General features: G+C 44.0%; 1 protein-coding gene across 13 annotated transcripts in view; it reads left to right on the top strand.

Moving 5' to 3' along the window:
- The window catches only part of robo1 (roundabout, axon guidance receptor, homolog 1 (Drosophila)), a 218,689-nt gene that overhangs the window by 91,522 nt on the left and 102,653 nt on the right, over window positions 1-24,514 (top strand). For 9 of the 13 annotated variants that reach the window (XM_085796063.1, XM_085796058.1, XM_085796056.1 and 6 more), the window contains one exon: window positions 17,592-17,918. In XM_085796063.1, the coding sequence (XP_085652189.1) occupies window positions 17,592-17,918 (327 nt within the window). Of the gene's footprint in view, window positions 1-675; window positions 1,736-17,591; window positions 17,919-24,514 lie in introns of those variants that run through there. The other 4 variants (XM_085796060.1, XM_085796059.1, XM_085796065.1 and 1 more) reach the window with 3 other exon arrangements.

The following is a 24,514-nucleotide window of genomic DNA, read 5'->3' as shown; positions in this document are numbered from 1 at the left end:
TCATAGTCCAAAGTTTATGTCACTCAGGGGAAACATGTAAAATGAGGAGCAAGCTAGGATCACGAGAAACTGCTCAGTCTATTTTTTTTATATAGTACGTAATTTAGTTTGTACTATAAATAGTGCTTTAATTCGTATTAATTTGTTTTGTTTGGTTTTATATCATAAGCCTTAATGGAAAACGGGCTGAGAGCTGCTTTGGAGACGTCATATAAGCTTGCAGTCCATAATAAACAATACAGGCCTGCATCCAGCCAAAAGGCATCAGGTATTACATGGAAAACAAAAAACAAAGCTTTAATAGTGAAAATGGAATGGATTTATAGAACACAGTAGGCCGTATTATTGCAGTTTTAAGGTAGATTATTTAGTCGTATGATAAAAATAGCATTTTATAGCTACAGTAGCTTCTACTATTGAAATATAAATGGGCTATAAAACCGCAGGAGACAAAACAAAAGGCTAAACTATGTTAGAGCCAGTTATATAATAAAACTATTGAGCTCCAAAAACATACTGTGGTGTTAAGCCCCTCTAAGAATATCTCTGGAATAAGCTGATGCATTTGCTTTCAATCACGAACCGCAGAAAGAATAAAAACAACATGTCGGAATAGTTTTACAGGGTTTCTCTTATTATTGGACATAGTCAAAGAAAATACAGTAGGCTGCCAGAGCGCGCTGTGTAGCTGCGCCTCGGTGGGATCCAGGCGGGAAGAGGTTAAATTTCTTCTCTGTGAAACATTGTCGGGTCTATGGAGGGGGTAGAAAGGCGCATACCAATTGTCGAGGCATTCCGCTTTTCCTTGAATGAAATGCTGTGAATATGAATCCGTGTGTCCCCCCTCTCGCCTGAGCTTCAGGGGTGTGCGACGCGCTCGAGGGAGATCATCCAGTCGGAGTTGCAAAGCAGCCGCGGAGGAACGAGGGGGGGAAAAGTGATGGAAAAGTTGCAGTGATCTGCTGCGTGTGGATCCGGTGGATGAGGGAGGACACAGGACTAACTCGCAAAGTTTCCGATCTCAAGTGACAGATTCGAAACCGGACTGAAATAATGTGACTGCAGGAACGGAGCCTTTCAGTCTGGACTAAAAAGACCGCTCGCGTCCTTGTACTCACTCCTGAGTTAACTTTAAAAGTTTGCAAGTGGATTTATTATTATCGATCCTTGTTTTTTTTTTGTTTTTCTTCCTTTTTCTTTTGCACAAAGGAGCTAAATGGTTTTGAATGAGATCGCCTGGCTGGTCATTGAGCGCTCGGCAGTAACGGGATGAATTCAAAGGAAGGATAGAGCTCTGCCTCTTCTCTATATTCTTCCATGGTTTTAACACATGTTCCCACTCAGTTCAACTCGTCCACTGAAACAGAACCTGTGTTGAATTTCGACACAGTTTGGAACAGTTTTTCTGTGTTATTTTCCCATATCTCTCTCCCTACTTCTCATATGAAGCAGAAAGCAAAGCCAGCTTGACAAACTGCTGTTGGACTATTGTGATTCTTTTTTTTTTTTTTTTTTTGCTCCTTGTGACTCTCAAACCAAAACCTGGGTGTTAAATGTTCAAAGTCTGGATTCTGAGATTTTTGTTTTGCAGTTTGACATGAAGGAGTGGATGCCTAAGTGGTTTTTTGAATAATTTGGATTACACTAGAACATTTCTCATTAGAGAGACGTTGAATTATGTCTCCAACTTTTATTGGATTTGTATTTTTGTCAGGAATTCTCAATGTGTGCTCAGGTAAGTTATTACTTAATTATTATTATCAGTCATCTGGTGGCTTTTGTCTTTTTATTCAAACGTTTTACAGCTTGAATTGAATTAGAAGAAAGAAAGTAAGAGAAGAAATATCTCACTTAATTTTTTCTTATCTGTGAGTGTTCTAATTATTTTTTCTATTATTACTGTAAGGCTATGGGCCTTCAAGTTATTCAATTAGGCTACATGCAGAACAAAACAGTTTTCATGTAAAATTATTCATTGGAGACTGTATTAATAGAATATATTCTCAGTGAGAAATGCTGGCTGCAGGGTAAATGTAGAAACAAACTTTCCCAACCATCATTTTGAACATTATTAAAAACAGTGAGTGTGTTTCGCTCTGATATACAGTGTAAAGGCTCATCTCTGGTGTAGCCACTGTTTGATGTTAGGGGAAAATGAACTTATGATACATACAATGATTTTTTTTTCCATGGGCAAGAAAGTCAACTCAAAGAGGTCATCTAAAATTTTAAGAGCTCAGCACATATAAAGTCACGTATAAAGTGCTGAAGCCATGTGGGATCAGTGGAGAGAGCAGCTATCATTGGTCAAACAGACAGCACAAGCCCCTGTGGAGACGATGTTTTTGTGTGTGTCACCATTCTGCCCATGGACGACTTTTATTGCTGAGTTCAACTTTTTTTTTTTACCGTTTTAAACTGGAAATGTGCAGCATATCAGATGACACATGTTTTGAATTCCCAGTGTCTTGTTCATTGAGACTGTAAGACTTGTTTTAACTCACTTTCATGCCATTTAAGGAGTTAATGTTGACCTACAACAGTTTCTTTAGAGCTACAACAGCTCACTTACATTTCTCTTCCTAATCTATACTTTCCCTTATTATCTCTCACTATATTACTCCTCCACCATCACATGGGTGTCTTTATAGAGCTCATCGACCATGATAACTGGGGTTTTCCAGGTCACTTACCTCTGAGTTATGAGAAAGCAAATTGCTGCCGCACTATTAGAGGACCTTAGTTAATGTGTGTCCTGAATTGGACTGTCGGGCCTTTTATACAAACTTTTATACAAACCTGTACAAAAAACCAGGGCAAACAAATCAGAAACAGAATTGTCTAAGGGTCACATAAACATAATCTGTCTATAACAAAACAACTGCACCAGACACACAGCAGTGACATCTAGGCCCTCTGCTACTGTTTATTGTAGCTAACACACCTATATAATTACCTAAGTAATAGTCAGTGTAATTGTTTTCAAGTTTAAACCTGAAGTCATTATGGCTTACCTGTAGTCTGTTTCCAGATGTTCCTAAAAGTGAAGGCTTTCTCCGTAAATGTCAGTGATCTCAATCGTGCACAAACTGAAATGACTGTATTTTCCCCAGTAAAGGCAATACAACATTTCATAACAATTTCAGCTAAAATATCAGGTACCTTCTATATAAGGTCTGAATTCAGTGTACTGTTTGTTTTTCAGGTCCAGTTTTTGAGACTTTGTTTCTGAGCAGATTTCCATCATGCATATTTAAATGTTACTCATGCTTCCTGATTGGTTTTCTGAATCGCTCTTTGTTTAGTGTAGAGGGGCAGAGATGAGATAAGGAAAAGCCTGGGACACCAGAGTAGTTTGGGGGAAAACTGTCGCACCTAAACAGGAAATAGGGTCAGAGGTGAGCATCGAAAACTGTAGGTGGCGGCTCCATTCACTTTACCCTGAGCCGGATCCTGAGCTCGAGTTGAGCCGGTAATGGTCGTGTCCTGCGAGAAAGACCCTCAGACACCAGGGTTTCCAATTACGCCTAGCTGTGGGGATGTCTGGGGATGTTTTCTGGGGAGAGGCGTGAGAATAGGGCCTCCTAATAGAGATGGACTGGACTGCAGATACTCAAAGGATTGGTCGTGGATTAGACACTTGTGTCAGGAAAATTGGATTATAGGCCACTTGCCTGGAAAAGATTTCATATTTGCTGCTAATTGGTGGGTTAACGACTTCATTCTAGCGTAGGGAAGGTATCAGATCTCTTGAATAAACTCTTAACAGGGTTTAATAGCATCTCGTGGATAAGATGAAGATTGGTTTTACATTGCTGGCCTGGTTGCAAGAAAGTATTTTTATACCACTTTTATGTGTGAAGTAGAGGAAGCGAGATGAGATGACCTTTGCCCCCTTGTCAAACTCGTGGTGACTTGCTTATTGCTGCCTTGTGCTGTCTGAAGGTTGTAAATTGATACCGCCATCTATCACATCTCGCCCTGTTATCAGGTGATCTGTCCTCCTGCTGTACACTAAATGGTTGTTATCTTTCCTCCAAGTGCTCCTCAGACCTTATATTCACCTCAGAGGTGCCATTCAGATGAGGGCAAGAGGTGGCTCCGCTTCTTACACTCGGTGCAACGCTCCAGATCACTTTGAGGAGATAAGGGCAAGTTAGAAGAACAATAATATATATATATGAGGACGTATTTACAGACAAGTCAGACAAGCGCACATATTCTTTTGAACTCTTCTTGTTGGTTATATCCAAGCATAACAGCGAGTGTGAGGATGTGACAGTTGCTGATAAAAATATGGGCAGTGGGAGCGGTGCCCCAGTAATCAGCCCCAGCCCTGCAGCACCTAGCCGGTAAGGTCTTGACAAATTGAGTCGTAAGTGCTGATAAATTGCAGAGCCCTTGCACATCCTACATCATGACCATATGACAGGACACAGCAGGCTGCAGAGCCAATTAATGACCGGAGGCCACAGGTGAGACCCATCTCTGTCTGCTGTCCTCTGGAAAACATACTCATTAAAGTCAACCTCTTCCCTTCACCTTTTCTCACAGCCAGCTACCCATTTCTTTTAAATCAGCATTGTGGAATAGTGTCAATGTTTACCAAATACCCTGAGAAATTGTATGGTTTTTGATGGTTTAACCTTCTGAGTGGCTGCCGTGTGTGTGTTGAGAAATATAACAGAGAAAGAGCCTCAAGTCTCCGGTGTCACCTCTTCACCTGAGCTGAAAAATCTTACACCTGTTACGAAGTGACAGTGTCCATAAAGCCAACATCTTTATAACTTCCACTAATGCACATTAATCTGATCCTAATCCAAATCAAGCAGGGTTTCACACCCTAAGATCCAGGATTAGGCAGACTTTGGCTTAGAGAAACCACATGGAGGAATGTGGGAGGGCGGCCCGTGTCCTCTTCCTGTTCATGAGAACCATGGCTAAGTCATTAATGACTGAGTAGATAAACATTTCAGAGCGGTTTGTTTGAGGGCAGATAAATTAGGCGGTGACTCTTAATGATCTGCTATCCCCCAACTGCTCTTCCTTTAATGACCTAAAAGCACAGCTTAATTGGATTAATTAACAAATCCATCTGACGTCAATAGGTTGTAATTTGCTGTGGTGCAGCCAGACTGAACTGCGTGTCTGCAAAGAGGATTGCGGTCATTTTATGAAACTGTGGATACATCCCACTGCCCTTTGTGTCAACCTCTTGGTATTTCAAATTCCTGAACTGCGGTGTCTTCACCGGGCTTTAGCTTAGACAGTGAGAATTAAGAACAGTATTGCTCACCGCTTGCTGATGATGTTTGCATGACTTACTTAGCAAGTATGGCTTTTCCCGTCAGGTTGTCTGTCAGTGCGAGATCTAAAAAACTGTACAGTGAGACAGAGTTAAGCCGTCTACACTAGGAATACTCCACCAACATAACTTCATATAAGCTTTTTAGTCTGGAGTTGGCTGATACGAGGAGGCAGCAGGCGTGTCCAGGATATTAGACTCGAGGGGTCAAGTCGGTAGAGTTAATGCGTCTTGTTCTGACAGTGACGCGGAGGACAAACATTCCCTATTGCCACTCGGTGCAGAAGTGATAAATGGTGTGTCCTCACAGGATGAAAGGTGTTGTCTGCTTTCTGCCCCGGTTCACAAACGGCACACGTCGAATTCCCACAGCTTTGTATCCTGTTGTGAAAAATACAATATAGCATAATTTGCAGACAGTGACATATGAGCAAATTACATAATACTAATCCACATCTGACTCTACGCTGCACATGCATCTTCACTTGGTAGAGCTTCACTATGGATTAGTTTCCTGCGCGACTCCACTAAGATGTGAGTGAGGAAGAGAAACTCAGGGGTTGGGTGTGTTTGTGTATGTGTGGGGTGGCGAAAGGGGGCTTAAGGAATCTCTTCATCCTCTTACCCAACCCCCACTTTTTTTTTCTTCTTTTTTTTGGCCCAATTTTTTAAGACGTGCCTTCTTTTTGTGGCCGGTCAGCGCGGAGTCTTTCTTGAATAAAGCAGGCCGACACGCAGAAAAAGCCTTTGGGGATGGGGAGGCCACATTGTGTCGCCTTAACAGGGCGATTGTAAGGCATGGAGGAGGGGAGAAGAATGGTTCATGAGGGACTGAGGGTGTGTGAGGAGTGTAGATGGTAGTGGGGAGGGGGTGGGGGGTTGTGGCTACACAAAGGCTACCCCTGGGGTGTGGAAGGGGGTGGGAGGGGCAGAGGACGAAGCAGTCAAACATACCATGATACACCAGCTCTGGGAATACTCTTGATCTGGCTCTGTGTGTGCTCACATTGCATATTCCTCCCGTTCCCTCGTGGTTGGGAAAGTGCTGATTAGGGTGATAGTGGTGGAAAAATGTGAGGCGAGGATGCTGGTGGTGTTTTTCCTTTCTTTCTTCCTTTCCTTCTTTCTTTAAAGGTGGACATCTGGGGGAGAGGTAAGGTTGATTTTTAGAAGTGCTGAGTAAATAAAAGATCCTGGTACAGAGCCTCAGTGCGGCATCGAAGGTTTGGTTTGGTGTAACGTATATGACCCCACATCCCTTGTGTGTCTAAATTCTGCACGTTCAGGAACTCCCAGAAGGCTTGCTCTGGGCCTGGGGTTGGCGTCATTGGTGAAGCAATGCTACCGTGGGGTGCTCTGCCTTGTGCATTTTAAAAAGGCCTGAGACCTCCCTCCCTTTCATTTTCTCCATTGGGGAGACTGAGAGATGGCATTGAGGACAGCCTTTCCCTAGTATTCCTCTTTTCTTCCCCACTCCCTGAGCTCAGGCCTCCTCCCAGCCTCTGTGACCATTCTATTACCCTCTCATTGCAAGTCCTGGATACACTTTTGAAATGCTAAACCTCTCTTGGTTATAATTGACAGGGGAAAATACCATTAAAGAGGCTGAGAGGAATAGATTAGATTAGCAGTTAAAAGAGAGACTGCTAATTAGTTGATTAATGTCTTTGGTTCCTCCCCCTCTCAGCTATATTGTTGCAGTGAAGATTCCCTCCTTCCCCATCAAACACCATTTCCTGTTTATTGCAAAATTGCGAATCATATTTCTTTTAATCCTCGCAGTGCAAACTGATGCATTAGCAGAGAGAGAAGACCCTCTCATCTAGAGCTGCATCAGCAACTTCATGCTCTGAGTTGCTGGGGGCTAATTCTGTCACACAAAAGATGGTGATAAAAGTAGGAGGGCTGCTCTCTATTTAAGGAGAGGAGCTGGAAAACATAATTAATGAGAAGGTGACCTTGAATTTCACTATTACAGACCCGCTTTTGGAGGCGCTCCCACCATTCAGCTGTAACCATGGTGAGGCGGATTCAAATGACTGGCTGAATTTCCAACATGTAAATACAGAGTTGCTCTGAGTTGGGAGATTAACTCTAATCCCGATCTATTATGAGGCTTACCTACTTTTTGCAAATTGGTGACATTTCCCTTAAATCTGATGTCACCATTGAAACAAACACAATAATCCAAAACATTTCTTTTTCCCATTCATTTCCCCCTTGCAGCACATAGTGTGTGTGCTGTTTGTGAAATGTGCAAAGACCGCTGAGCCCTATGAACAGAAACTGTGCTTTTTTTTTTTTTACTTCTACTGAAAGCCTCTGGATTTTCACCTTTTCCTGAAAAGCTTTTAAACTATACTTTTCCATTTTGAAAGTTGGAGCTGTTTATCAGTCCTCCCTGTCACCGCTCTGTCTCCTCTAACTGTACAATCCTCTCTCTCATGCAGCCTCTCTCTCTCTCTCCCTCCCACACTCCTTCTTTTTTTTGCTTACACAATGAAAGCTCTAATTGAATAACAATTGTAGTCCCCGGGTGAGAGACAGGTTCTTCAGGCTTTAAGCACAAAATTGCTTTTTGCATTTGACTGCGTCTGTCACCAAGTCTTAATCGGAAGCTTCGTAGCTCAAACTATTAAAGTTGCACTTTAGAGGTTCAGAGGCTCACCATCATTTCCATACAGCCTTCGGTAATCTGACATTTTTTGGCTCAGAAGACATTGTTGCAAAACGCCTGAAGTCGTTCTGTGATAACTGCTGTCCTACTTGACTGTTGTGATTCTTTCTGACGTTCAGTCTTGACAGCCGGTGTTTATCCCATCTCATTATGTCCTCTAATCAGTGCACGCTACTCACTTCTAGCTCCACCTCTGCTCACTGCTTTAATTCTGGGCATCCTTTCGACATTTTGAAGTGTATTTATGGTCCTCTTTCTGACTAGATGAAGCCAAAATGAATACTTTTTTTCTTTTACCCTATGACTTTGATTGAGCTGAGCTTCCTTTCTTCTTATGTTTTCTTTTTTTTCCCTTCTTTTGAAGTTTGATAATAGAAATTCATTGATTTTAATTCAGGCATCAGTAGCTGCATATTATCTGTCAGATTCTATTTGTCTCTCTTCGCTATAATAGCGCTGATTACACCCTTCCTCGGAGATATTAACAAAGCAAAACTGATGGATTGCATGCCATGCAAAGTATTATCTGTCATATGCCTCTTTATTGGCTGCCTCACTGTTGATCACTTTTTAAAAGGGGGAAGTTTGGAGAAATCGATGAAATCCAGTATGAGTGGAAAGAAGAAATGTCCTCTTGGTGGTTATTTCTACTTAGAAAACAGTTTGCAAAGCTGTTGGTGAGAGGGATATTTCCCCTCTTGCATTTGTCATCACAGCTGTCTTGCACAGATCTGGTCCCCCCACCCCCCTCCCCCCTCATACACCCCTCCTCTGTCTCCAACAATTTTATTCAAATGTCTGAGAGTGTTTCTGCTGTCAAACGCAGAAAAACTGACAGATGGGAATTAAGGAACTAGGAAACATTTATGAACAAGTCATTTTCGGTTACAGCACGAAAAGAAAACAGTATTTGGTTAGATACACTGTGTACCTGGACAGTTGGTATGTGTTTTGAGGAAAGGACGTGGTAAGTGGGTGCTGGAAAGCAGACAGGCCAGTGAGCAGTTGTCTGCAGAAGGAAATTTCATTTTAATGCCAGACCGGGCACAGTCTCCCCTCTGTGGACGTCTAGAAAAAGGCTTCTTGGCAGACATTGCCCCTTCATTAATTTTGACCAAATATTTACTGTGCATCACATGGCATGCCTTACATCCCACTTTCATTTTTCCAGGCCAGGTTTCGAACAGTTTGGGGCGATTTGTGTTCCATTTGGCTGGACCCGGGCCATGCCCCACTCAGCAGGCCCATGCTGGTGTCTCTGGGATTTTGCCACACGAGAAACTGGCTCCACTGAGTCTTAACCTACACTGTGCCTCTGGGAACCACGTTTCACTTAAATCATACCTCGCATCCACAATGCTACAATGCACAAACCGCTCTTACATACATGCATGCACATACACAAGCCTGCACACATTGACACTTTGATGCAATGTGCTCCATGCTTACCCTTTTAACCTAAAGGGCACCAGAAGGAAATGTGCCAAGTTTCTGTACTCAGGCATTACCATCCAACCCTGGGCTGAATGCTGTAACTGAAATTCCCTTTCAACACCCAGCTGTCTGAGATTTGCTTTAGAATGTGTTTGGCCGAACATTTAGAATAGCCTACATAAGTGGTTAAGGTCATCGGCTCCGCTCTCAGGGACTGTAATATAACACCGGTCCAGCAGTAGGCCTGTATCAGTCGCTGCCATCAAGTAAATAGCATTTAAAAAGCATTAGGTGCTTTTTGGCCGTGCCTGCCTCAATTCACTTTGGCATCTCTTCAGAGCTGTTCTTTTTCTTGGCACTGAGCCCAAATGCCATACTCCCTGTGGCTGGGTTGTGCCAGCTGAGTGTGCTGGTCCCTCTTCCTCCTCACTGCTCCCCAGCCCCTCCCGTCGCCTTCCCTCAGCTCCCTGCCACCTCTCACAGGCCCCTCATGACCGATCGCAGGAACACAAATACTGCAGCCGGCCCAGGGGGGGAGCGACCTTGGGAGGAGCAGACCACCGCACCTTTTTGATATGGACACAGAAGTGAGCGGACAGCAGATTCTGAATTAAATTAAGCTATATTTACATCAACCCTGCGATGCCGTCCCTTCATTTTACCGCAATTATTCTGCATAATACCGAGTGAGGAATAATAAAACATCAGCTGGCATCAAAAAAGCAGATGCACAACGCCAGCACTTAGCCGCATATTTGTTTTTCAAAATACTAAACTAATTGCTTTGCTGAAACACAATCTATTAATCTCTTGAGGATTTCACATTTCACAGCTCATGGATGGAGCCAGTAGTGAGACTCTTGCCGTCTCCTGTTGGGAAATAAATGTACCAGCATATTCAATTACCCCTGCTTCTTCTACCCTGCTGTTACAGGCTGCTTTGATGTATCACTGAGATCGCACTGGTCAAACCTCATTAAAAACTGGCAATGCTGGAAAACAAAAACAAGGAGTAATTGCCCACTCGTGCTCCCTTGCGCTTCTTTTTCGTAATCCCCCACCGATGCTCCAAACCTTGACTATGCTGTATAGAGAAGCTTCCTAATACAGGGCCTAAGCCTGACATCTGGCCTCCATATTAATTACAGCTTCTTCTTCTTCTTCTTTTTTTTTTTTACCGAGATCTCACTGCTGATGAAGGAATGGCGTCCTTGACACCGGTGTCAGAGTCCTTTTAGGAGAAGTGCACGCTGGGTTTTTCTTCTTATAAGACATCACTGTGAATATGCAGGGTCAACTTGAGGAGTTGCACACACTGAATAGATTGATGGATAAGTACTGGACAGACCGCCACACACACGTACAGACGGACTGACTCTGCTTGCACCCACCCTGCTCTGTTCAGCCCATCTGCCGGGTCTCCAGAGCCAATTTGATTGGCAGCTTCCTAACAAGCATTCCATGTCTTTTCCACTACAGATTTCCTCCTTGTGTCAGTGAATGGATATAATAAAGCATAGGAACCACATATATCCTGCAAGAATGAATGGCCTCGTGGCCTTCTGCAGAGTTTTGACAGCTTTTATTTGTGTCTAATGACACTCGCTGGAGCAGCGTGGCATCACTTGGAGCTACAACTCATCCACAATTGTGTCCCCTGGGTTTCCGGTGAAAATTCATTATTGTGTAGTATATCTTTCCCTTGTCTTTTCACAGCGATTCCATGTACTACTGACAGTCTAGACTCTAGTGGAACGACTATAGATTTTTGAAAATGTGAGAGCTTAGCATGTGATGTTATTATTAATGAAGTGGAACTATTGCTATACTATAGAGTTTCTGTTTTGAGTTTTTAAAGACAGCTGAGACAAAGATTCCCTTCAGTTGACCTATGAGGTGTTTCACAAGCATCAACGCTCCTTTATCGTTCTTTCAATCATGCCTGGTGTCTTCCAAATGTGTCAGGCCTGTTTGGGGAAAAGCCTGGAGCAGAAGTTAAAATACTGCTCCTATTGTCTTGGCTGCAGATGGGGGCCCCTGAGCAGGATGGGCCCCAGCCTCCCAAAGGAGCTCTCTGCCGTACTCGGCCTGGCCTGCATTGCCACGGGAGAGCCAGGGATGTATTTCCCAGCTGACACAACCAGGAGCCGGGGCTGGTGCTCCAGGACTTTAAAACCTGTGCTGGGTCCTGATCTGAGGAGAGACTGTGATCACTGCCAGAGCCCCCGAGCTTGTGTTGTTAACCCGTGGCCCTGAGCAAAAGGAAGGGGAGCCGCTTGTTTATGGTGTCATCAGCAGATTTGTCACCTCTTAATTGTACATGACAGGGTGATCAAAGGCAGCAACAGTGATAAAGCAATGCTTACACATCCTGATAGTTTATTAGGTCCAAAGGTTATATGGAAGAAGTAATTGGTCTTAACCAGTGGTGTCCTTCCTGTTTGTCCTGTTAATTGAAAATGATCAGATCATGCTGTTAATTTTTTTCTTACTGCTTTAACCTTGCCCAATGCCTCAGCCTTGATAATAAGAAAGGAGATTTGTGTCATGTTTGCATTAGAGTCTACAGACGCCATATTTTGCTCAGCTATCAACAGCAGCGTTGTAATCACCTGCGGGCGTGTGAGTTTGTATAGCAGCGTATAGAGATAAACAATCAAACAGTGCAGCGTTGAATTGCAGTGTTGCGCTTAAACTCGTGGGTTACAGGTTGGCTTTGATTAAAACAGCACAGATTTGGACAGTGGTACTATTTTTTGGGGGAAACTGATATCGGGTCTCAAGTGCTGCCGTAGTATAAGTGAGGTAACCTTACCCCGTTCTGTTTGGTAAACGGAGACAAAGAGATGAGGAAAGAAAGAGGCCATAAAGATATCCATCATCCCCCTCCATCACCCCACCCCTAGTTCCCCATACACACACACATGCAGAGACACACACACACAGGGCTCTAATCCTGCCTCTTAGGAGGGTAAGTGATAGCCTTGTGTAACATTAAAAACAGGCCCGATCTGATGCAACTGGCAAAGTCATTCATGCGGCGCATTTCAGGGTGGGATCCTGATGCTGAAACAGTCCAAGATTCAGTTTCACTTTCCTGTTAATGTCATCTGATCAGTAGGAGTATGGTGCCTTGCCTTTTCTCTCTGTTTCCGTCTCTCCCCGTGTTTCTCCCCCTTATCTCTGGCTGCTCTCTCTGTTATCTTCTCTAATTCAACAGAGAAGGGTGCCTTTTTCCTTTGCTTTCAGTCATTTATTGGCCAGGCCCCCATCCCGAGCAAGGGGTGGCTCCGGTCTCCGCCTGGCTTCCCCGAGGGACACACCCTCCGCTCTTATCTCTGCCATAAATCCCTCTTAAGTCCCCTAATCACAGATTAATGTGCCTGTAGATAGGGAGTGCCCTACTGTGCTTGGCTTTCCTTATCACTGATCCATATTCCATATCTCTGCCATTGCTCAGCTGGACATCTGATATGGGCTGTGATGATATGACACCTACAACACCTTTCAATTTTAACACCTGTCTTTACGAGAGTGTGCGACCTTGGAACGTCTTTATTGGGCATTTTAAACTTTACCTAGATATTGCTCATATAATGACATGCAAGCCTAGAATGAGATCATTTGTTTTATGGCAGGAATTGAACTGAATGACCCAGCACAGTGAAGTTGTTTTATCATTCAAGAAAGTACACATTATCCCGTCTCCCTGCCTCAGAGGGCCACTGTGACAACAGATCTAAATTGCCTGACTGTCCCGCTCCCATGTGAGTTCTCTGGGGTAAAGGGCAGGTGCTTGGCGCCCTTCCTCTTCCTCACACTCTGCCAAGATAGTAGCCATGGAGAAGAGTTGAGAGAGACAGAGGCACATTTAGTTTGTAAGTCCAGGGGAAACCACTGGACCTGAACTTATTACCGCAGCTAGCTGATTATTTGTGTCTTTCTCCTGGCCTACCTTTCTGCTTCTGCTTCCGCCTGTCCTTCACATATGGATTAATTCAGCAGAGAGTCATTAGTAATAAAAATGCAGTACACATGATGTTGCCTGTGGGGGTATGTGAGCTTTTAATTGCAAAGGGCAATGTGCTGTGTTTGAGGAATGACCCTGGCTTCGACGGAGCTGACCCTGCCTGGATTTTGCCTGTCCTGAGGCTGCTCAGAGTCTCGGCCGGAGTTCCTGGGTGTTCTTCTTCCTTCTGTGGTTTCAGTTCGAATAGCTTGATCGATCGCTGCCTTTAAGACACATAATATTTGTTTCTCCACAGAGCTGCAGATTTGTATACGCAGTTGAAATCACAGCTATTTATACTGACAGTAGATTTTCTCAAAGCAATTCTAAAACTAACTTGGAGAGGCATTATATAATTATACACAATCAATGGTGCTGCTCCTGTAATAGCAATAGTGTATGTAGTTTAGCTCAGCATCCAGTGCTGCATTGTGTTATGGTGTATTTGCATGAAGATCAGATTGAGGAGGGAATATAGATTCACAGTATTATCATCCACTCATGTTGCAGGGTGAAAATCATGTTTAGCCTCAAGACACAGATTAATCGATATGAAGCTTGTAGCCATAATATTAATATACAATGTATGCCTGGTGATCTAATGGCCAACAGGATGACCTTGGCTTCTTGAGAACCATCGCAAATCCCATGATCACGCCCTGTCTATCAACGAGTCTTAGGAAAGGATTGCAGAAAGGGCAAATACCCTGAGGTGTTCATGAATCCTTGGATACTGAGCATATATGGGTCAGTGTCTGGGGCTGGACCCTTGTGGTGGCTGTATAGATGGGTCTGAGGTTTTTCCATTCAGTGTGCTGCTTGTTGCTGTTGGGTTCTTGTGGTTTGTTGTTCATTACTGAGATTGCTTTTAGCAGTGAGAGAAAAGTCGCAGAGAATTGTAGGTTTTTTTAATTACCTCCACAGTGAGCAAAGGCTCCCTCAAGCATAGTTTAACTTTGTGTGTGTGTGTGCGTGTGTGTGTGAATGAGTAAATGAGAAAAAAAAAGGAACACAGAGCGCTCCAGCAAGTGAGAGGGCTAAGGGAGAAGGAGAATCTAGCCTCAGGCACCAATCGATCAGATCCTTGCTGTAGAAGTCCCAGCTTCCCTTTGGTGAGGCTGTGTATTGCATTAGCTCATCTCACATTCTCTGTCTGGAAGCAAAGAAGGGGGGAAGAGGGGGATAGAAAGTAGGAGAGAGGGCGGTTGAAAGCAGCAGAGGAGAAGGAAGGGCAGCGCTTTGAAATAAAGGGAGCGTTAGACGACTCAAAGCGAAGCGAGAAAGAGACGCTCAGCAGCTTGGTTTGGCAGCGAAGTGTGCGACTCTGCTCCGCTCTCGTTTCTGTCTCAAGACTCAGTGCTTCTGTGAGCATGTTGGGTAAAGGCTGTGAGTTTGGCTCATTGGCCATCTTCTAAAAGCATGCACCTGTAGAGGGTGGATGGGGTGGGGTGGGCATGGGAGTGTTTGCACCATGACAGAATAATCCTTTACACCGCCTGGGTCTTTTTCCCCTTGACGAGGGGTAATGGAGCTGAAGTAACCGAGGTCACTCAGAGTGTCTGCGGGGATCAGCACGGCGGGGCGAGGCGTGCGCACAAACATACACACATACAGCGTGCACACAGCAAATTCAGTCAGGGACTAAAAGAAGGCATAAAAGCATTATGTAACTGATACATGCTCGCACCCGCTCGCCGCTCAAAACACACACAATCTCCCAGGAATCGGACACAAAACACTTATTAGACTTCTATATGAAATGCTGAATATTAATCTGCCAGCATATACTTTACCCAGCTCCCCTGTAACACGATACACAGTTACCCATTGTATATTGTGTTCTTAGTCTGCATCTTAATCATGCAGATCCCGTGTAATCACCTACAGTAAACAGCCACTGATCAAACACCAGCACTGCCTGCTGCACGGCTCTCCTCACAGTGGGCCACATCTAAATAGTTAATGATTCCCCCATAAAACCCCAAACTTCAGACCATTTCAAATTAGAGAGGAGCTATCTAAATCAGGAAGGGAATGGGCAGAGCAGATAGTGGCAGAGCTCTTCAAAGTCCTCTTTAATAAAACATATTAGCCTGCCTTGTCTGGTGAAGGGCTGCTGGTAGTGCTGCATTTGCACTGGTATTAATGGGGCCGCGCACGCTAGCAATAGCGAGGGGTGTTAGCGCCTGTGTGCTGCCCATCCAAAAAGGGTGGGGCGTCATCAGCATACGTTCTGTAGGTTCAAAAGCCGTGTGACGGGAGCAGGTTACAAATGGGGGGTTAATTAGTCTAGTTGCGCTTCAGACAACTTCAACAGCAAGGAAGCACTGATATGTATTTTTCATAAACCTAATTCAGCATCAGATAGCAGATTAATTCATGCTTGCTAACAGCTTGATGTGCCGCTCTCTCTTCTTGTTTCGTGTCTGTATCTCAGCAAAATGCTTTAATCTCCAAATATATGTTTTCATACCCATAGACGATCTATAATATGAAATGCAGGAGTGAAAACAGGGATGCTTTTTCGTATTTGTCATGCAGCTAAAACATGAAACATCAGCTGGCTGGCTTTGCTCTAATTGCTCCAAATGATGTACCTGTTAAATCTGATGGCAGTTTTTGAAGACAGGGTTCTATGGCATGAACTCCATTGCACTGCAAACATGATCTCAGTTCTCTTATCTGAAATAACCAGTGAGAAATATAAATGTTTCCACCATCAGCAGAGAAAACATGTGCAGCATGTAAACATGAAACTACATCCCAAGGGAGGAGGAGGCAAGTCTCGAGGGAATGGAGCATTTTTTGTGTGTGTGCAAGAACCACAAGTGTAGAGGGTGCATCACTGGACACAAACTCCCTCCCTGATCACAATTGAGCCATTTCTGACGATCACCATCGATCAAGTCGTTTTCAGAGAGTCCGCTCAGCCCCAGCCTTTAATGAACCGGAGTTTAGGAACGACTTGAAAAGACTCATAATCATGATGCCCTTCATTGGGCTACTAGATTAATTATATTTCACTGACCACACTACACAGTTGCGTTGAAGTGATTAATCTTCCCACGGAGCTGTCACTAATTATGCTGACTTTACCTAAAATATGTGGCGACCATAGGAAGATGCCCTCTCAGCACCATACTTCTAGGGTAATGGTGGAGGGGAGGGGTGGGGTGGAGGGCACAGAAATGAGGCAGTGTGGCAAGTTCACGGGATGCTGGGTAAATTAATTGCGGGCCTGTGCCTCCAATTAGACCTGGCTCTCTTTAATTGGTGCTGAACGAGCTCCAAAGGCCTATGCTGGGAGATATGGCACGGAGGGAAGAACTCTCCCTCTCTCACACACACACACACACACACACACACACTCACAAACACACACACTATTGTCTGTAGGCACACAATACACTCGCAAGTCCCACCCTTCAGGAATTAACAACAGGAAGCTAATTTGCATGTAAAGCAGGTTTGATAGACACAGCTGGCTAGTCAGAGAGCAATAGTAATGACCTGAGATAGCACCGGGGTATCAACCCCCTTGGCACTGCTGTTGGCACTGCTGATGGCTCCTCTGCCTTCCTTTGCCATGGCTAAGAGATCCACTGCATCTCTATCTTTTTATCTCTTCATTTCCTGCTACCTTTAAGGTGTGTCACATTTTTGTTTACCATTGCCTTCTTCCTCTTCTTCTCGGTCCTTTGATCTGAAAAAAAAATGACAGAGTCACGTACTGGAGCTGAGCTAAGCTTCACTAAAGCAGCTTTTAGAGTAATTAAAGGGTGACTTCACACAGATTGGTAGTTTATTTGGTCTTTACTACTGCTTTTCCATCAGCATCACCTGTTATTGTTGCTTAAAGAATACATCCCACATCTTTTAAATTATATTTTCTGTATATTATTTTTTCTGTATTCTGTATGCATGTTCAGATAGTGTGAAGGCTTGGAGAGCATCATTATTCATGAGTAAATATTTACAGTATATTAGTCATCTAATGAGCTGCTCAAAAGGTGTAAAATGCACCATAATAGTAGATGACATGTCAATAATTAATTATTGACTAATTCCATAACTATAGCTGTCCCCAGGTCTGTCTTATTGAGTTCAATCCACTGAAAGGTATAAATGCTGGCAGATGTAAACTTTTATCTTTGTTTTCTTTTCAGGATCCCGTCTGCGCCAAGAGGACACCCCACCCCGGATTGTGGAGCACCCCTCTGACCTGATAGTATCCAAAGGGGAGCCTGGCACTCTCAACTGTAAAGCAGAGGGACGGCCAACCCCGACAGTGGAGTGGTACAAGGATGGAGAGCGGGTGGAAACAGACAAGGACAATCCCCGTTCGTCGCGCATGCTGCTGCCAAGCGGCTCCCTCTTCTTCTTACGCATTCTCCATGGACGACGGAGCAAGCCGGACGAAGGTTCCTACGTCTGCGTTGCCCGCAACTACCTGGGAGAGGCAGTGAGCCACAATGCCTCACTGGAAGTAGCCAGTAAGTGCAGCATGTCTCCCTGTTTCTTCCTTGGCCTCGAGTGAGGGCGTGAATGCATGAGTTTGGGTTTAGATGCAGTTGAATAGCGGGCTCCAGTTTCTCCCAGTGTTTCTGTATTCAATGTGTTCATTGAGTTGGATAATCTCTCAGGAGATGGGCAGGATGTGTTTGGCCCAGCGGCCTCTGCAGGCCTGCAGAGCCTTGGGGGAGAAGTGGCCTGATCATTCCAGGGTGAGTGCTCCTCTAAAGGGCCCTTGGTAGGTGGTCAGGAGCTACAATGAGTACAAAGCCTTTTCTGTTTTGGCCCTGCTTGTGATTTTTGTCAGAGAGAGAGATATAAATAGAAGGCTATATACTGAAAGGAGCGCAATCGTTGCATCCGTGTTTAGTCATCTTTTAATGAAGAGCTTTACTACTTATTTCAATGAAGTATCAGAGATTCATCTTAACCGTCTGCTACACTGACTCACCATCAGGCTAGCTTTGATAAGGAGCAGACTCAAGCATCTGTAGGGTCAACAAGCAGGACTGGAGACATATTCGTGAGGAGAGTATTTGGCAGTTAGAAGGTATGCCATGTAGGAAGAGTAAACAATCTTTGGTCTTTTAGTGAGAGGTGATCTGTGTTGACAAATTTGTTCCCATGATTCTTTAAAGGCTGCTTTCGTTGGTGAGGTCATCTCTTCAGATATATTATCTCTTTGCTCTCTCGACTGGAGAGTGAAGGCTGAGGAGGAAAGCTCAGATATCAACCACTCCTCTAGCATGCCCAGAGGCTGTCACCAGCCCGCTCACTGTAATCTAATCAAGATGGGGAAAGAAAGACCAGTGTGTGTGTATGTGTGTGTTTGAATGAGTACGCGTGTGAGTGAATGTGGAGTTTGGGTGTTGTGGGGCAGGGCATGTGCTGCTGGGTTAGTGAGGTCTTGGGTATGAGGTATGAGAAAGTGTATGGCTGTCCCGCTGTGTATTTTGGGATTCAAGCTATACAAGTGGGATCTCTGGAGAATGAAGATGACACAAAACTGCTCTGCAGCGAGGGCCGTTTTCGATATCAATGTCAGTGAGATGAAACGTGAGAAGCATCAGATCAGAGACCTTTAGGTGCTTCCTGATCATAAACTTGTTTTTTCTGTATTTCCCGAGCTCTGCTTTTTGAATCCAGGGCAGAAATATCACTGCAGACGATCAGACAGGAGAGAAAGTGCAGAAATCCAGTGCTGAGCGGTGGTCAACGCCAGATAAATATTACATCCCCTCACAGTTTAAATGTTATTATCCAAACTATTCAAAGGAAAATGAAATATATGAGGAATAAATGACATAAATACAGGTTTCCATAGATCTTAGTGCAAGAATACTCTTCTTTATAGTAGATTATATACAGTGTTTATTTCAGAGATGGGTTTTTCAAGAAGAAAAACAAGATGCTGGCGAGACATACGAGAGTGCAGAGCAGCATTGGCTCAGGCTCAGGTTTTGGGCTGCTTATTCTGTATAAGGTTCAAACAGACCCATAATGACAAGCCACTGTGCTCCGGCCCCCTCTCTCTCTTTTTCTCTCTCTCTCTCTCCCCCTCTCACTTACTTGGTGTCTCTCGCTCCCCTCTCTGCAACTCATGCTTAACTACATATAATTATGTTGTCGGAGAAACCAGGATGGAAGCCCGCTGCAGAAAAAAAAAGGGGGGCCGGAGATGGAGAAGGGGGGGGGGAGGCCAGAAATACAGAGATTTCTTTAGAAGGCAGAGTAAAGGAACTAGAAGCTGTAGACCTGACTCATGAGGGTATATAAGAAAGTTTTAAAGCATTTTGGATTCTTTGTTGCTGTTAAAGGTGCTTGTCGCATCAATACTGTTACGAGCTGAGCATCATAGACAAGTGCGTTTTACTCAAAGTGAGTGGAGGGTACAACCAAGCGTTTAATTTCCAATGAAACTTCCAAGCAGGAAGTGGCGGTTTTAATTGTGTTTACTTTGCCTAGCTCTCCCCCTCTAACGTTTTCACTTTAAAAGCTAAAAACACAGCTTTTTTGGAAATGTTATTTTAAGAGCCTGGCTTTTACAGTTTCTCTTACTCACCAGTGATTGTTAACATAATCCAAGTTTCAACAAATGCTGTTTTGCCAGACTAGGGGAGCTAACCCAGTTTGTTTGTCTTATCATTAACCACATGTACAGTACAGCCCGTGATCTCTCTATCTCAGCCTACTAACCCCGTGCTAATGCATTTACCATGAATCCTGTTTGCTCTGTGAATTCAAATAAGATGTAGATATGATTATTTTCCGATTGTGTAATTGTTGTCTTTGTATATGAGATTTCAACTTCAAATAATGAACTTCCTGTGTGCTTAACAACCACCAGCTGATAAAGAGCAAAGAGTAAACCCATATTTGGAATAAAAGGGATTTGAAACACTGTGACATATTTTTCCCAATCACTGAACAAAGACGCTAAATATCACCAAGAGAATTAACAAGTAATTAGAAAAAGATACAAAGGATGTATTTGTGACAGAAAATTGTTTAATGCCTTGAAAATTAATGATTGTGATAAAAAATACTGCTCAGTGATTAAAATCTTTTATCACTATTCCACTAAGGAGAAAATAAGAACAGTCTTCATTCATTAATATTTATCCGTTCTGCATATAACACATACAAATCATCAGGGAGCAATAAATGTGCCCACTCCTGTTTATATATTACTAAGAGATGCATGCAGTATGTGCACAGTGTACTGTATGTGCTCTGCGATATGTCACAGTTGTCTCCTATGCCCAGTGCTCTGCAGGAGGTTCTGAGAGGCTCTATGAATAGCTTGTTTCCTTTTTCCTGGATACAGAGATAGTAAAGTGAGGTAATGGACGGCACACTGCTTCACTCGAGCAGGGCGATAACCTCAGGGCCTGCTGTCTGGTGGCCTGGCCCACTGCACAGCGCTGACCGCACAGGGTTGGCTGCAGTCCTCGTATACACATCCAGACTCCTCTCTCTCCACAGGCTGGGTTTACTTTTTACAGCCACTAACAACAGAAGCAAAAGGATGTTGACTTGAATTGGGTCCATTGCGTTTTAGTCTATTCTGCCAAGTTTATCTCAAATTCTCATTGATCTGGATGCTTCTGTAAAATCCCTGTCAGCATGTGCAGCCAGCTGGCCTCTCTGACTCTGATTAGTAGGGGGAAGGTTGGGGGTGTTGGATGTGTTGAAGGAGGCAGGATCCGCCCTGACAGATTTTGGGGGCCATACCTTAAGGGTCATCTGCTGAGCGAGGAGGACAGTTGGCTGGCATGCGCCTGGTCTAAAGGCAGCGTGGCCACCTCCCACTGATCTTAGGATCCGCCTGTCTCTGTCAGGAAATCCCTTGTACTACATCTGCTGGCTCTCAAAGACGCAGGGGCCTTTATGATGCGGCTCCACCCCTCCCAAACTAAATCCCTCCTCTTGACACATAACATCTGAGTTTGTTTTATCTTGCATTTCTCTTTTCCTCTGCCCTCACCTGTCTCTTCTACTAACTTTTCATTATTTTTCCACTAAAACAAAACAAGTCCTGTGACCAAAACGGCTTCTTCCACTAAAACCTAGTGGCAGAGTAATTAATTTGTCATGGTCTTTGCCTTTCATTAACGTATTACAAGAGTGGAACTATAGTGCAGCATCTCTCTGTTTTTAAAGTCCTCTGACTTTTCAGACTTTTTTTTTTTGTCAATTATTTATAACTTCATCTTCCTGATGGGCAAATATTAATAAGTTCCAAATGAGACTATGGTGTAAAGAGAAGGAAAGCGAGAAAGTGAGTGAGGTAGAGAAATAGAAGCAGCAGAAAAGCGAGAGAGCCGGAGCTGGCTGATAAAAAAAAAAATCAGGACGGCTAAAACACAGCAGCATCAGCAGTGAGCGTGTTGGCAAGCTGCCAGGAGACTGGAGGCAGAGTGTGTTACTGCTCTGTGGCAGTTATTTGTCTCAGGGAGGTTCAGAGCAAATTGGTGCAAACGGCACAGCCAGGGTCTGCTTCATGAGTCAACACGCAGCTGAGGCGTGGGCTCCACACCACAGACTCTCCTTGGCCTCCACTCCAGTCTGTTTCATGTTGGAATGCAAGACCCCCTTTCCACAATCTCAGGGCCCAGTGGTGTGTGCGGCTGTCGACGCTGAACCCTGCTTGCTAAGAAAACTCTTTGTTTTGTACAAGTGTTTAAAAAAACTTGTGTATACAAGCTGTGGGATTTAAAACAAATGTTGTGGTATATTTGTAAGAAAAAAAGTTTTGTTGGGTGTGGGCCACTGGTCAAGGCTATTTTTGTCCAATGCTTTTAATCTTGACACTAGAGTACATGGGAAACAATTCTCTGCTGAGACAACATGTTCAGCACATGCATGTCAAGTAATTTTTCTATTAATCCATATATGCAAAGAGGGGTTTTTATCATGCATGATGTGTGTGGTCTGTTTAACCTAGCATATTTTAGCGCTTCAGGGTGTTAGAATAAATCAATGTGGTGCATCTAATTAAACCCAGAGTATCTATTTGCTGTGTTTGGTCAATATCAAAATGCCATGTTGAGCATGGCAGAGCAGTTCTGTGATATGCAGCAAGGCAGGCATTAGGGAAATGTGTGATGCTTCTGTTAGCACGATGTTCTTGTTAGTGACCTGCATACAGATCCTCAGACTTTGACCGTGGTGACTTCATATGCATAAGACACATCCTGGCTGACAGATATTGGAAGACATCACTAACCCATAAGATGCAGTCGTCAGTCCCTGCAGTGACAACATCCCGGAGTGAAGGAGAAGAAGATCGCTCACGTCTCTTTCAGTCATTTACAAATCTGTCAAATGTCACACTCGTTTCTGGTATTTTTAGAGTGTGCTTTTTTTTTGTTTTTTGTGCAAAAACACACAAGCTCAACCTCGCCCACACATAGCACTCCCTTACCAAAACTAATACTGCTGACTGAGATGCCAGGCCAAGCGCTGGAAATGCTCACAGAGGGAGAAGGGTGGTGGTTTGGTGGATAAGAGCCGAGCAGAAAAGCAGGGCAGCTTTTCAACAGAGTTTTAGGTGCTTGGTGTTGTTTTACAGCAAAACGCTGGCACCATGCCTAAAGAGATCACACATCCTTGCACGGGGAGGGGAAGTAGTACGAATGGATTGGTGTAAGAATGAAGCTGTGGATAGAAGAGGATTGGATCAAGCAAGGCTTTCTGTATGTGTCTGTGTGAACGTTTGATTCCATCAATCAGCGTGCATGTCAGCATGTGTACACTGGTCTAGTGAACAATGTCTAGAAGAGGATTGTGTGAAGGAGTCTGTACATGAGCTAAAGGCACAGGTGTACAGACAACCTGTCCCATCAATCATGCTAAACTCCACCCGTCTCTAAGCCAGGGAAGACAGGAAAGACATGTCCTTAAAGAGGACACTTGTCTCTTTCAGTAACAACAATACAGGGCACTGTTTGAGATTTCAATCCCAAGTAAACAGAGTGAGAGAAAATATTTAATGTGATTTCTCACTCTGTCTCTTCATAACGCAGGTTTTCAGTTTGTCACCAGTGGAATTTATGAGGAAGTGGCAGGGTACAAAGAGCCTGAGTGAATAAGGTGCTTTTTAACGGCAACTTCAAATACTTTTCTGCAGGGCGGAACTTTGGTTGGTTCCTTTAGCGTGATAGACATTTTGCCTGTTTGATCTCCCCCAACTATAAAAATAGAGAATAAAATGTATTAGAAGTGCTAAACCCAGCTGTTTCACACTCGCTTCCTCTCTCCTCTCAGATCACCTGTGTGCAGTCACGTAGGAAATGGCTTGTCTCTGTTAACAAGGGAGGGGATGCTGACTTATGGAGTCCACTTTAAGCACTTTCCTCTGTTTCTGTGGAGGTTTGTGCAGTCCATCCATTTACACGGGCTGACATGTCCCAGATATCCCGGGATGTCTTTGAGAAACTAGCGCTACTGCGCAGCTCACATTCTGGGTGTCTGGACACTCCCATGAACTCCTTTGCGTCAGAGTTGTTGTTTTTTTTTTTTTGCCTTGTCGCCACAGTGACTGCTGCTTATTCATCTCTGTGTAATCCTTGCCTCTGGCTATATTACAGAACACATGGGTTAGGATGGGAGCTGGATCCCAGGACAGTGAAGTATGATATTAACATTATGAAGTGCTTGTCTAGAGGAGATAAGATACAGTATGTGAGCTCTTGAGTGCAGTAGTCCTCTACTAGCACTCTGGAGGACTACTGATAGCAGAGTACATTCACTTCCTCTCCTCTTAAAACTATCCATGTTACGTGTGTGTGTGTGTGTGTGTGTGTGTGTGTGTGTATGTTTCAGTGTTTTTTTTTTTATGTGCATCTTTTATCAACATGTTTCCATATTTGTTTGAGGTGTGTGTGTTTGGCTCTGATCCATCTGTGCGATAAATGTTCTTGGTGGTAAGTCGTGTGTCAGTGCTTGTGAGAAGCAGATGAATGTACGCAGCTGACTCTAATCTCCACTTCTTCTGCGCAGACCTGGGTATTACTCTTGTTGTGAGGTGTAATCTCCTCTTGGTCTGAGCCTCTCCTGTGGCCAGAGAGTGTGT

The sequence above is a fragment of the Trachurus japonicus genome, chromosome 13, assembly GCF_045865225.1.
Source record: "Trachurus japonicus isolate A0001 chromosome 13, Traja_1.0".
In the NCBI taxonomy this organism is placed as follows: domain Eukaryota; kingdom Metazoa; phylum Chordata; class Actinopteri; order Carangiformes; family Carangidae; genus Trachurus; species Trachurus japonicus.
The sequence above is the reverse complement of the archived record's forward strand: the minus strand, read 5'-3'. Positions and strand labels throughout refer to the sequence as shown.